General features: G+C 36.8%; 1 protein-coding gene and 1 long non-coding RNA gene across 2 annotated transcripts in view; one reads left to right on the forward strand and one right to left on the reverse strand.

The window, feature by feature from the left end:
* Positions 1-14,955, reverse strand: part of b4galt2 (UDP-Gal:betaGlcNAc beta 1,4- galactosyltransferase, polypeptide 2) — a 126,634-nt gene continuing 111,679 nt past the window's right edge. Inside the window, exon 7 of the mRNA XM_069194045.1 lies at positions 1-7,046. Within this exon, the coding sequence (XP_069050146.1) occupies positions 6,896-7,046 (151 nt within the window). The 3' untranslated portion in view covers positions 1-6,895. The remainder of the gene's footprint in view (positions 7,047-14,955) is intronic.
* LOC138241176 (uncharacterized) lies at positions 7,009-12,775 on the forward strand. The gene is made up of 2 exons (XR_011190377.1): positions 7,009-7,089; positions 12,234-12,775. It is a non-coding gene; the product is annotated as an uncharacterized lncRNA (long non-coding RNA).

Below are 14,955 nucleotides of genomic sequence, written 5' to 3' on the forward strand. Positions count from 1 at the left end.
TTTATTTTAATTATTTTTCTTATTTATTGATTGTATACAAAAAAGTAGGTTGGATATGACATTATGCATTCTATATAAGATTTTACAATTTCAACATTCAATGTACAAAACCTAAATAGATACGGTAAATTCTTTAAAACACCCCCAGAGCCTGAAGCCCAAGGCTGTCAGTATATGTGCATTGAGCAAATGGTCTTTTGTTCAGTTTCACACAGGGACAAATGAAAAGTCTTTCTACAGCTTTTCAAAATCATAATGCAGTTTCCTACACTTTTAAAAGCAGTGTTCTGGTGCAGAAATCTGTGTTTTTTTTATGTTTACAATAATGGAACAACGCTACAACAGCTATGCACCATCAGTGGTTGAAAAAGAAATCCAGAAGGAACCTGAAGTGGTGTAAATTTAAACATTTTCATTTTACTGCATGTTTTACATGGGCTTGATGAGTACATAACTAAGCTCTGTATGGGTAAAATACAGTAAAAACAGCTTTTCACCACAGGCGTACCAGAAACGAACTACTAATTCATGTTTAAATTATCTAGGAATACAAACAAAGGAAATAAATCTGTTTTTATTAGAATTTTGCATTACAAAAAAAAGTTTTGCATTAAAGCAAAATTATAATAAAATATGTTGACAGTATTAAGATTTGTAAATGCTACAATGCAGGCATTAAATACAATAGTGTATAGATTCTTGGTATGTATGTGTTCAAATACTCTACCAATTATCTTTATTTACCCAAAATATTGTTTAAATGCAATCAATACAGTACTGGGCACAAGAAACCAGTCTAATCAGATTAGTAAAACCCAGAAGAATCAAAGTGTCACACTTAAAATCTTCATTATATACTTTACACACTGAGGAACAGATCAGTTCTAATGAGTGTGAATAAATCGAACTAAAAAAAATATTTTTTAAAACGGCTGTAGAAAACATTAAGTGTAAGTGATAACTAATTCTGCTAACAGAAACTGAAGAAGGAGAAAAGTGAACAGAGATTCTTAAGAAGGGCAATATAGTAGTTGGGTTTAACGTCAAAGTCACTGAAAAAAAAAATTGAAAAAAATCCCTCCAATCTTTACTCCTTATGTACTACCACAGAACGTCATTCACTGCTCTAAATTACAGGAGAGGTCAAACAGCAAATTCTTACTTCTTACTGCACAATATTAGCAATCCCAATGTGCAATTACAAAATTGATGCTACAAGGTATGATGACATCAGAAAAATGCACAAATCACATGTTCACCTCAGAGTCTATGCAATTTTCCTGTTTTTTCATTTAGTCCAGAATTCTGTAAGTTTGGAACTGCACTATTTTATTTATTCATTTGGAATGCAGGCACATAAGCATTTTAACTGTAAACTATATACACAATGTAAAGTTACTACTTTAGTGATGTAAAATTATTAAATTAAAGCTAAAAAGGAAAACTACAATTTTGGTATCAACATGATTTAGACAAAAACGGGTGACAAGAATGTTCCGACTTGTTTTTAACAGTATAACCACACACTGAACATGTTAGATTCCCTGAAGCTAATGAGAAAGTTATCTAGTTACATTCCAAATGATATCCCAATTTCTCTTAGTTTTAGTACAGCAACCGAGCAAACGTTCTCTTGCAGACTTTGCTGAAAGGCGGGCTTCTTTGAACCTCTGTTTTCTAAAACAGGAAAAAAAAACAGACCTGAAAAGTCTGGTGTTATGATAAGTTATCCCTTTAATTCAAACAAAATGCAGAATTGTGTATTTTTCTTACCAAGAACATGTTTTCTAAGATTACACTTAATGCGTTGTAAGATGTTGTTTTGGAGTCCGTCAACCAATGTGGTCACTGGGAATCCAGAAAGTTATTTCAGGGATCCATCTAGTCATTTCTCAGACCTCTTTGAAAGACCTCTGTGAAAGGAATCCCCAAATATTCCAGATTTCATGCTGGAAATCGCCAATCCAATTCCCAACACTATCCCGCTGGATATATCACATGCATATTGATATACTGTATCCACACCAGGTGATTATAAAGATCGACCCCTTTTAATATCAATCACAAGAGTTAACTTGCAAACTTATAATAGACATTGCGCGACTAAAAGCCAAACTTAATTATACTGTACATATAAATGTTGGCAATAATAAAGCGGTCATTCTTTGCACCTAATATAACAATCTAATTTTAAATGTCTAATTTCGACATTTGTAGGTCACAGCTCTTCAAATACCTTTCAGCAGTGTGGGTACTGGCGTGCGCAGAATGAAAAAAACAACGTGCAGCACTGCATCACTTGCTGTTGCTCCACAGGCTCTTGCTTCTAGCCTTAACTCAGTTCTTCTGACTTACAGTGTTGTGGTACAGTATTTCTCAGATTGCATTTGCTGAGCAGCACCTGTGGCAGACAAGCTGTAATACAGGTGATGACCTTGTTGCAGATGATAGGTTAAGTAAGTATTATATGGTGAGGCATATCACAGTCTTCGTGCTTCCCAATCAAACGCTAGCAGACAAATTGGGTGTTTCAGTGAATGATGAGAAAGAAATGAAAACCTACCTCAAGCCGTCAATACCTTGACAGATCAATTCTCATTACCTTTGAAAATTACAGTAACGTGATGGTCTTGAATTCAATATCGGAGAAAGGCCAGACAAGAACACTGTATTTGAACCCTATCTAATTTGCTTAACAAAGTAAGATAATTGATGTGATTTCAACACGTTCTGCAAACAATCGGCTTGGGAATGACATTTTGAAGACAGTGCCAACCTGTCAAGACGCAGGCTGGCTGAATTTGCTGAAAACTGGACATGTCATCCTATACAAACCTGGGCCATATCGGCTCAAGTTGCTGAACCATGAGATACAGTACATTCACACACACATCTGCTAGCAGAAAGCTGCTTATTACTGGTTCATTTCAAGCTTTATTTTAATATTTAACTGATGGCACCCTTGCCAGCATAGGGTTGCATGGATGACACTTGCTTTCTTTTGATTCTTAAATTCATCCACAAAGTGAAAAAAGTTACTCCATATATTTAACACACTTGCAAAGCTTAACAGATGTAGCACTGCTGAAATCTTACGACTAAATGATATTGGGTGTTTCAATTTTCTTTATATGTCTAGTATATATATAAACATGAATACATAACGTTTGGTGTACAGTATATGTACTGTATAGCATATATATTTGTTTAAACTCAAATCTTTAATTCATTTTTGTTGTTCTTTTCCTTCGACAGTAGGCTTAACACAGACTGAATCAAAATTCCCAATGCAGTTTGTTTTTGATAGCACCAAACAACAGAAGATGGATTAATTATGAATGCATAATCCTCCGAAGAGCATCATTTTAGAATTATCTGCCATCAGAAGCTACATGTATTCTCTGTTAGTATTTGATACCTAAATTTTACTGTAGTCAGTTTGGTGTTATTAAAAGAATTGAAAGGCAAACTTTCTTGTAAAACAAACTTAAACATTCTGTCAATTTTGTATATAAACAAGACCTTGGCCATCTTTCAGATAGTGGACTGTGACAATTCCCAGGAAAAGTCATTCTAAATTACCTCATACATAAGTCACAAGAATGCATTTACATGAAAGCAAATTATTCTGTACTAAATAATTACTCCAAAGGGCACAAGGAAATGGGGCATAAGATTTGTTTTCTGTTCTTCTTTACTAACAGCAGATCTAACACATTTAAGCCCTAACAACTCAATACCTATTGCCTTTCACAATGCATTTGAGTGATTAATGGATAGGTTGTAAAAAATGTTAATATTGATATTTCATAAGTGCACATCTGGCGTCACTAATCTTAATCTCATTTGAAAATAATAACCATGGAGGAAATAGTTTTAATTAACCAAGAGACTTTGCATTGAAAATCAGGGATGATCTGAAATAGTGAAGAAAGCCCAGATTACTGTGAAATGGGTTGTAAATGTCTAGATCAGTGCTGTCTAGTTCTGGATCTGGAGAGCTGGTGTGCCTGTATATTTTCACTCCAGCTCAGATCCTAATGAACTTAATCAAATAATTACTGTCTTAACTGGACCAATTTAACAGCTGTTCCCAGCTCTTTAGGCACCGAGACTTTGAAAACCTGCAGACACATTGGCCCTCCAGAACCAGGATCTGACAGCTGTCATCTACATAGGCAAAATACCTATTGACGTACTTAATATGGTGCATTGATTAATTAAATTAAGGCGCATCCTAAATTTGAGATTGAGGGAAAAATGATCAGTAAACTTGTGGCTCCAAACATTATACACCATCAGCAAAGGAAAAACCACCTGCCTCACCAACAAATATATTAAACTAAATTGAAGGGCAGGGCACATCCCCTCTGAAAATGAAAATGAAACTGTACTGTATAAATAAGTTAGAATCCCAGGATATAACATCCATCTTGGACTTCCTCCCTGCATTTTAAAGGAATGCTTTCTTGGAAGAGCAAGTGCTAGAATTCTGTTTTTTTCTCTGGTTTTGAAAAAAAAATGTTGTATGGTCTTTACATTTGCATTTAAGTTTATCAGCAATGAACACTCCTCAAAAATTTAATCTAATGTTTTAAGGAGTTCATTACGTCTTTTACACGTACATTTGTGTACGTTAAATGCTTCAGTTTGCTCTGTCCTGAAATGCAAAGATATCACTTGTTTGTTATATTTATTCTTAGAAATCATTGGTTAAAAAGCTATATGTCACTAGTTGGTAACTTCAAAAGATGCACACAAGCCCTTGATAAAAGACAATTCTGCTTAAGGAATGAAAAAAAGTCTCAAAGCTAAAAATGTATTCAGAACACTTGCAGATTATACCTTGAAAAACTTGTCTTATTTTACACAGACTTGAATGGAACCCAAAGGAATACCTTGAGTTCCTAGCTCTTATCATAGGCTTTTATGTACAGCAAGTGTGATGAGCTACAGTATTTACTGTTTAAGAGAGGCTATCAACATAAAATGAACAATTACAGTAGCAAACCTGTTTCTGGATTGGCAGTAAAAAAATCTTGTCACTTAGGAAATGTTTTACACAAACATAAATAAAAATATCCCCCCTCAACCTACAAAAAAGCATAAATAGTACTAGTTAATTAATACCACAAAAGGAAAACTTGGGCTTTCTGTGAAACAAATATGAATATTATATTTTAAGGATGCAGATTATGATATGCCAACAAAGCATCTTCAGTTATAAAACTAAGATACTGAAGTATTCATCAAAGATGACAGAGAGGAACACTGCCATAAAAGAATAACTCAGGAACATAGAAAGAGGCACACAGTCATGTGGAGCAAATTAAGAAAAAAAGAATAAAAAAGCAAGCATTCTTAAGAAATGTCTTAAAATAAACCCAAGAGGAAAAAAAAATGTTTTCATTACTAGTACAGTTTTTTTAGTCGAGCCAAGAAAACCATTAACAGTACAAAAGAGAAAGGTTTTCACATCACTTCACGAGACACAGGAACATTAATAGAAAAATCTCCCAGAATGCAGCATTCCTCAATCTTGTTTGCCACTCATAAAAATTCCAAAGGCATCAGTTTGGTGTTTAGGCAGTACAAATAAAAGAAAATGGTCTGAAATAAAAGAAGGTGCATGTTTAAGCAGTTTTTGTTTGTCAAAAGTGTGTCTGGTATTTTGAAAAAAAAAAACTAACAACAAAACAAAATCAAAGCAAAATGTAAAGAGCAAATAAGCAAGTGATTATCCCCATCCAGAAATGCTGGCGAGATTTACAGTCAAACCATCACTCAGTCTCATTTAAATCTTAAATGCCAAATGTGGCAACAGTCCTTTGACTCCTTATGCGTGTAAATCAGAAAACAATTTCTGATCTCCATACCAGTATATAAAAGGTCGATTCAGACAGTATTTCCTCCGTCAGAATTATAATGACAGAATGATGATGTTGAATGGTTGTTTTCCAGTTTCACAGGCTAAATATTCTTCATTAGCCCTGAAAGCTTCACCCAGTTTTTGGACCAGTGTTCGCCTTCCTGGCTGACTGAACTCCTTTTGTAAAACCTGACAGATGTCTTGGTACGAATCCCAGATGCAAGGGAAATAAGTCAATTCACAGAGTCTTCTGTTGAACACTTATCTTGAGGCCCTGTATTTGTAAAGTGATATTAATACCAGCACAATTACAGTATGTGTAAAGCCTGTATAGATACACATTCATTTTAGCATATGTATACACACATATATACAATATATATGTATATAGTAATCTTGACAGTTCAAAACAATTAGGCTGGTCTTGGTTATATGTCCAGGTTGTTAGTATAACAATCTCAGTATAATAACATTGGTGGGTTTACAGGTAATGGATTAAACAGGCTTGTAAATGTTACCCTTGAGCAGAACAACAAAGATAGCAACCTACAGTAGCTCTCCATGGTTTCTCACTAATATTGTCTATCCTAAAAAAATAGTCGGTGAACGTAATATGCCTCTGAAGTTTTAATTTTGTTGTTGTATAGTTACAAAAGAATACAAGTATATGTTACGTAAAAAAATAAACCTAAAAAAAGAAATTCTAATTTCAATCCAGCGTTCAGAACCTCACCCACTGGATGACGAGCTTTATCGCCGGTCCGTTTTGTAATTTTTTTTTCCCTCACGAGGTTAGCATTTTGAGATAGTAGTCATGAAGACAGCCGGACCCGGAAAAGAAAAAAAAACAAAACAAATAAAGCTCAAGAGTCTCAGAAAAGCACAAGGCTTTGTGTCTTTTGTAGGCCCATGGTGCCTGTCTGCACTGTTTAAGGCTTCTCTTTTCTGACTGGGCCTGAGGCAGACAGGGAGAGAAAGAAGTCCAGCAGGAGAGTTACTGTGTGCGTGTTGACGTGAGGCGTGGCCCTATCCTCTTGGAGGCCGAGGTGGGGGCTTGCCGATCTCCACGGAGACGTTTGTGTACAGAGGGTACTTTGTGACCTGGACAAGGCGATACTGAAGGGAGTTGATACCATCACGCTTCATGGTGACCTTGGTGTTTTGGATTTTGTTGAACCTGAAAAGTAGATGAAGAAATATCACCTCTTATTATTGACAAGGTAAATGATTTATTATTGTTTTCCAAAATGTTTCTTTTGCCGTTTTAAACAAAATCAAACAGTACAGTTTAAGAACTTAGTAGGGTCATCATTAAAACAGTCCTTAATTTTCACAAATTAAACATATATTGTTACTTTGGATGCCAAATATGAATGCAGGCTGTCTGATGAGGACAAGACGGAATATATCAACATCTGACGGAGATCCAGATTTTTGTTATGTCCCCCATCCATCCTTTAATACCTGGAACTACTGTAGATTACAGCCCAGACATAGATGGTAGATGGTTTCTTTTTCAATGGGATCCTTTGAGAATTAGGTTGACGAGGCTCTTGGATCAATCAGAGACAAGCTTTTATACACACAAGATGGGACAAAAGAAATTGACTCTTGCTATTCTCTGAATTTTGCTCATGTTCTCAGAACTGACAACAGATGGAGCTATGATCACATCGCTACTGCTTTACTTCTCCACCTTAAGCTAAGAAAAGGCCCAAAGCTAATATACTGCATGTCAACAAAAAAGCGTTCTCTTTCACATATACGTTTTCTTAGGTAGAAACAGACCGCTTAGCTCTTTCTCCACGTCCTCCCTGTTGTAAGTAGCATAGTTACTAGTAATGCATTTGCACAGCAGCGATAACATTGCTCTACTTATGCCTATTTTTTAAAGCCTCCTCACTTGTGGCCAACACAATTTTCAATAAGTAGGCATAATGCCAAGAATCCAATCCTGAATATTCTTGAACAAATCCTCCTCCAACTGATCCCCCTCACTGAAGGATGCGGCTCCTTCAGTTAATGACAGGTTCATTTGGACTTCACATCAGATCACTGGCCCAGGTCAAACTCCTTGTCTTGAGAGTGCAGTCAGACGAGACGTCTAATAAAAAGCATTTGTCTGCTTCAAATCGAGGAGGACAAAAGGGAAAAGACTGGAAAAGTGAGAGTGTAGGAGAGAATCAGCAAAGACTGATCTATTGACTCCGGAGAGGAGGTGCTTCTATAGTTAGCTGTCCACACTTTTCATTTACTGTAACTGCTTCTGGTAAGGCGTCACAGTATCACTTGAAAGAGCATGTTTTAATTACAGAGCAGGCAATATCTTCTTTCTAGCAGGGTTTGTTAATTCACAGTGAACATACAAAGTATTTAACAGAAAACAGAGCCTGACAAGAGAAGATCAGCACCTATTGTAACTGCACAGACACACAATTATTCTACTGCCAAACTTATGTACTATATGGTTCTTGTCTATTAATCCACCTACATGCTCATAAATGGGACATAAAGCAGAATTACTGCTAACAGACATGGTTTACATTAAAGTAATGTATTCCCGACATTGTCCTTCCTGAAATAACACATACAGTATTGCACGTAACACAAGTCCTAAAAGACAGTCAGCCGTTCTCGTTATTTGTATGATGGCATTTTGCAGTATAACCTATTGGGTGGCACAGTGGAATACAGGTTAAATTCCACACTGGTGGAATGCACACCTGGAAGACTGCCTTCTGTTTGGAGTTTGCATGTTCTACCTACAATCCCAAGACACGCTGTTCAGTTTAACTGGCTTGTGCCAATTGCCCAGCCCCCCAGCTCCACCAGTGCTATCCTGGTATAGCACTGCAGTGAGTATATCTGCCTTGGGCTTTGCATGCTTAGCTCCAGCACCCTGTAGCAATCACATGGTTACTAAAGACGGATGGATGAATAATTGCAGCCTGAAAGCTTTCCTTCATTTTATCCCTCTAAAATAAAATGGTTCCTTAAATATTAAATGCCCAAAATGGTACATTACTGGATGGATGTAAGTCCACTCCTGCTGTTAGTCACAAATATTTTAACAGAACAACAGAGTGTTTGTCACACACGGATACAGAGCTGTGGAAATGTATGTACAAAGCATAGAAACTTCATATACTACATAAAATATAAAGAGACTGAAGAATACAGGAAAACATTAGTCCTCATATAAATACCATATTTCCAGTTCATATTCAGTGCCTACAGTGATATTTTCACACATGGTGTGTAAATAATTTATGGAGCCTTGTTATATTTATTAATTTATTTTACAGCAATCGGAGTTTGCTAACATGCTTTTCCTCTCCATTTTAAATGTGTTCCGTTTTAATAACCAATCTCGCTTAATCTAGAGCAAAGATATTTTCCCTCAAAGAACATTAACTTGTTCCTTTGGGAGTCTCAGTGCAACAACAAAAAACAACATTTACTGTAGCAGGAGAGATGGGAGAAGGGACAACTCTGAACATTAAACAACCCCACAAAACGTTTCCCTGATTACTATGTGGAAAACATTAATAAATCACCTCAGCAGTCACTAAGGCTATTACACTGTCCAAAGATTATGATTTACAAATACATTTTGAATGATATTACTACATGAAAACGGCTCCTGTTCTGTAAATTAATATTCATGAGCCACAGTGCCAGCGTTACTAACTAATCTTTAAAATATTGATGAATGCCCCTTCATTTCCTCTAGCAAGCATAATGCCTCAGTACAGCAGCTAAAAAATATATTTTACCAAGACCAAGAAAAAAATATATCAGTTGAAACAGTGACAAAAAAAAGTCTTCAAAATAATGTTCAAACTTTACCAAGATAAGCATAGACCAGGGTAGAACACAGTGTTATTTAACTTCAAATATTCCAGAAATACTGCAAAGTCTGTGCCTTGGGTATAATGATGAAATTTTAAAACCTAGCAGTGTGAAACAAGTGAGCAAATAACGAAACATATTTTGGGAATCAAGCATCACATAAATGTCGGGAAACAAATATTTTCGTTTATTAATAAGCATGCTCGTAAGTAAGACGCCATTCTTCAAATAACTGAATCTGCTTAAGTAAACACTCAGATATGAGATGTTAAAGTAAAGGAAGACACACACTTTGCATACAAAACAAAGCAAACACAATCCCCAGACAGATATAGCCTACAACTCTCTCTACAGCTCTGTAACCAGAACAGGTTATAGACAGCATATTTACACAAGGTCAAGCAATGAAATGAAGAACCCTCCTTTAAGGGGATCCACACCGCCAAGGCAGCTGACTGGGCCTAAAACCCACGTCTGTGGGCAGTGAGACTAAAAGAAAGCACGTTGAGAAAACCCATGAAAACAAAAGAACATGTAGGCTAAAAAGACTCTTCAGTGTGATTCCATGTCAAGGTCTGGAATCAAACCCAGAACTCTAAAGCTGAGGTATATTAACAATAACGCCCACATCACGGTGCCGCGTGTTTTGCTGTGTTTGTTCAGAAGCTGGGCACGTGTGGGCAGAAACCACCGAGAGTGAACCGCAATGATAGAGGAACCATTTGTTCCCTCTCTTCCAAGGAAGGCTGATGCTTTCCTGGTGAGGAGAGAGACAGGCGCCTGGGGAATTGTGGGCGAGTCTGATCTATTGCTTCCCAGTGAATGATGGGAGAGCTCAGTTTTCGGAGGGTATTTGACACACTCCTGTATCTTTAATGAACCCAAAGAACGTCACATAAAGGCAGTTCAAGAGCAGTACTAGCAAATGCAGGGCATCTCCACACCTGCACACCAAAAGACAGACCAGGCTCACAGAACAGAGTAAACTGAATTATAGGAAAGAAAACTGAAACAGGATTGATACCAACATTGACTACAATTTCCGTTTTTACGAATGAGATGCTTTATTAGTTTCTCTTTGCTTGGAGACATCCATTCATTCACCTTCAGTGAATGTTCTATTCTTATACTATACTGGGAGGCAGAGGGTGACTACAACCTGGACAAAACATCAGATCATTGCAGGTCACATACTGTATACACATTCACTCATGCATTACTCACACATACTCACAAACACACACTCTCACTCACATATACGCACACACATTCACTCACATACACACAAACACATACAGTATTCCCTTACAGTACATATACAGTACACACTAACACATTTACTCAAACATACCCACATTCACTCGCACATACACACAAACGCATTTGCTCAAACATCCACTCATACGCATTCATTACACATAAACACAAAAACATTCACTTACAGGTACACATAAACACACATTCACTCACACAGATGCACATACATTTGAACAAACATACAAACACAGAGAAACATTTGCTCAAACACACACACATACAGTATTCACTCACACAAATGCGCACACATTCGAACAAACACACACACATTTATCGTGTGTGCTCTCAGTGATGCCAGTCAACCAGAACATGTCTTTGAACTGGGGGGTGACGCAGAAACACCCACAGAAAGCCCCTCACACATGGGGAGAATATGCAAGCCCTGGGACCTCGGAGCTATGAAGCAACATGTCTATAGCATATTTATATGAGAACATTCACGAATCCCATAAAAAAACTAAATCCTTGCATATACAAATGAACCAATGGTTCATTTACATCGGCAATCACCCAGCGGACCCTCAGACCATCCCCCGAAACAGTTCCCAGCCTGCACCACTGCGTAAGCATTATCCGGGTGCAAATCCACTTCGTTACCTGGAGAGGGCGCTACAGTATCAAATGACCAAAACGCCCAAATATTATTGGGAACTTTTTGTTAGTCGAAGTAAGTCTTTGCGGGCTGTAGATGCCGCGTGTTCGAGACCCCTGGTTTGGACGCAAAATATAACGTATTAGTAGAAACAACCTGGAAGTAAGCGAATGTTCTGACAATATTAAATGGTTTCAAACAGCTTGCAGGTACAACTTGAAAAAATACAGCACTTAAGTATGGAAAGGTCAGCATCAGATGATTTAAAATTTTGAAATTTTGATAAGATTGAAATTTTTTATCTGAATTATTGTCTGTATCATAATTCTTCAGCTTTCTCCAGTAGTTAACCTTGTCTAACCTTATTCATTAGGAGACCTGTGTATTTGGTTGACACCCAAACTGGAGTTAAGATGGAAGGCTCTTTTTAAAAAATTATTGTTAATAAAGCAAGGCCTGTGTAATTTATTTTGAATAAGTAGCCCAGTTATTTGTGCCGCGAAGCCTGAAATTAACAGTTTTTCTGACTTCTAACAAGAATATTTCTAGCAGAATTTTTATTAAATTTATTTCAACTGAAAACATGCCTTTCATTTTTTTCAGGTTCTCCAGGTTATGATGAAAGAGAGTTTATGATGCACTTGAAATTCTCTGTGAGCTGTTTCCTTATTATTACTACTGCCTAGCTTGTCATCAGAATAATATTACTACCTACTTTAATCTCTTAAATGTTAGTGGGAGCGTGTAAAAACCAATTTAACTCAGACACATTAAGAGTTCCAACAATCACCCTGCAGTTTTAAATGTTCCTTCATATAATATTTGACTTCAAGACCATTAATAAAAGTCATTATAACTTTAGGAAACCAAATTTCTGCTGCTGTAGTTGTTTTCTAAATTGCTACCCTTCAGTGAGACCTCTGTCTTTGTTTATAGTAAAGGAAGAGCGTTTCTTAAAAATACAGTATTGTTTTATTTATTGTAACCGAGACACATTCACTCTGCACATCTGAGTACAAAGGAGCTTCTTAACAATGAAACATTGTTTATTTTACCATTGTTAAAAAAAACCATAAATGTCATGAAAAAAAATCTTAAAATGTAATAAATGTAAAAATTGTAATAAAAAATAATGTGATGAAGAATGTCTGCACTGTTATTGATATATTTATTTTGCTAGAAGGCTAATGCACAAGACAGGTAAACAATGCAAAAAAACATTTTAGCCAATTAGGGAAAAAGCAGAGTTTTTTATATTAGATTTATAACTGATAATGGCACAAAGGACAAGATGTATGAAATGTACAGTAAGACTTCCTTTATTTGGGCAGAAGCTGTAAACCTATTATTCTTTTTAAATAACTAGAGAAGAAAAGAAGTGCTGGTGAAGTGGGGTACATGAGGAAATTATTTTGAGCAGGAAATGGTAGTTATTCTCCCATTTGACAAGTGCTGTGGGACATTTACCTACAACTTTTGCTTTGCCTGTCTGGAGCTGAAGTCACTGTTAAGGATGAAGTAAAATTCATCCGGGACGATAATGGGAAGTTTCACGACAATAAAAGGGAAATGACCGAAGTATTGTACTACATGAGTATTTCACTCACATGATCATTAAGGAAGAAATCAACAACATGCCTCAGGCAGTGGAAGGACAAAGTACTGTAATATAAAGGAACTGAACCTTTTTTAGACTTGAACGGGGAAGACTACGAGGGGATTGCATATATACACTGTATATCCACAAGGACATTGAGAAATGTCAAACCAGAGGACTGCATCAGAATGAATAGTGAAACACAAACAAAAGACACAAGTGGAAACTACGTGGAAGTACGTTTAAAGGAGACACTTCTTTTCCCAGAGGGTTGTTAATAATAATCATAATAATAATAATAATAATAATAATAATAATAATAATAATAATAATAATAATAATTCCTTACACTTATATAGTGCTCACTCCAATCAAAGTGCTTTACAAGTAATGGGGACTCCACCACCACCAATGTGCAGCATCCACCTGGATGATGAGACAGCAACCATAGTGCACCAGTACACTCCCCACACGCCAGCTCTCAGTGGGGAGGAGAACAGAGTGATGAAGCCAGTTCAGAGATGGGGATTATTAGGAGGCCATGACTGGTAAGGGCCAATGGGAAATACAGCCAGGATGCCAGGGTTACACCCCTACTCTTTTCGAGAAACACCCTGGGATTTTTAATGACCACAGAGAGTCAGAACCTTGGTTCTTCTCATCTGTCTCATCTGAAGGACGGCACCTGTTTACAGTGTAGTGTTCCCATCACTGTACTGGGGCATTAGGAGCCACACAGACCACAGGGTGAGCGCCCCCGACTGGCCTCACTAACACCTCTTCCAGCAGCAGCCTTAGTTTTTTCCAGGAGGTCTCCCATCCAGGTACTGACCAGGCTCACACCTGCTGGGCTTCAGCGGGCTGCCAGTTGAGAGTTGCAGGGTGATATGGCTGCTGGCAGCTTGTTGTACTGTAGCTGCCCAGCCTTGTTGCTGAAACCGATCCCCTGACTTCTTTCCAGAAACAGCTGGATGAGATCCTTGGATCAATGAGATATTAACTCCCAAACAGGCTAGATGGGTCGAATGCCCTCCTCTTGTTTCAACTGTTCTTATGTCACATTAGGAAAGGTTTGTAACAAGTGCACTCAAAAACTAATCTGATTCTAGGTTGTTAATCTGCATAATTTGGAGTGTACTTGTTCAAGTGTAATTAATTGAAAATAGCTTTTTAACACAGCTCATATAAATGGAGTACACATCCATGTGTTTAAAAATACTTCATGTGGAACACTGCTTGTGTTTTGTGTAATGTGCATGAAATTAATAACCTAAATTGCTTCTGTTTATGTAATTGGTAGTGCCCGTCATATTCTATAGAAACTCTACTTTATGAGAGAATGATCTACAAAAATAGATTAGAAAAATACAATAATTATAATTCTTTGCATTTATCAGTGGTGTGGTGCATTTTAAAGTCATGCAGAAATAACCTGTTAATGGATTTTAACTGATAAAGACTAAGAACAATTTGTATAATATATGGAGAATTATATTAAGTAACATTATCATGTTACTTGTACATGAAATCCAAGCGCCGATCTTTCTACACAAATTCTTCTACACAGCAACTGTCATGACATTTTAGTTTGCAAAATAACTTTTTTCATTCAACATAACTGCTGCTCTATATGTTGAACTATTCTGTCCAGTTCCTGTGATTCTGTTTTCATTCTGCATGTTTTATTATTGAGTTGTGCTGATTTCACAGCTGATAGGAGGAACATGT

The sequence above is a fragment of the Lepisosteus oculatus genome, chromosome 9 (genome assembly GCF_040954835.1).
Source record: "Lepisosteus oculatus isolate fLepOcu1 chromosome 9, fLepOcu1.hap2, whole genome shotgun sequence".
NCBI lineage: Eukaryota > Metazoa > Chordata > Actinopteri > Semionotiformes > Lepisosteidae > Lepisosteus > Lepisosteus oculatus.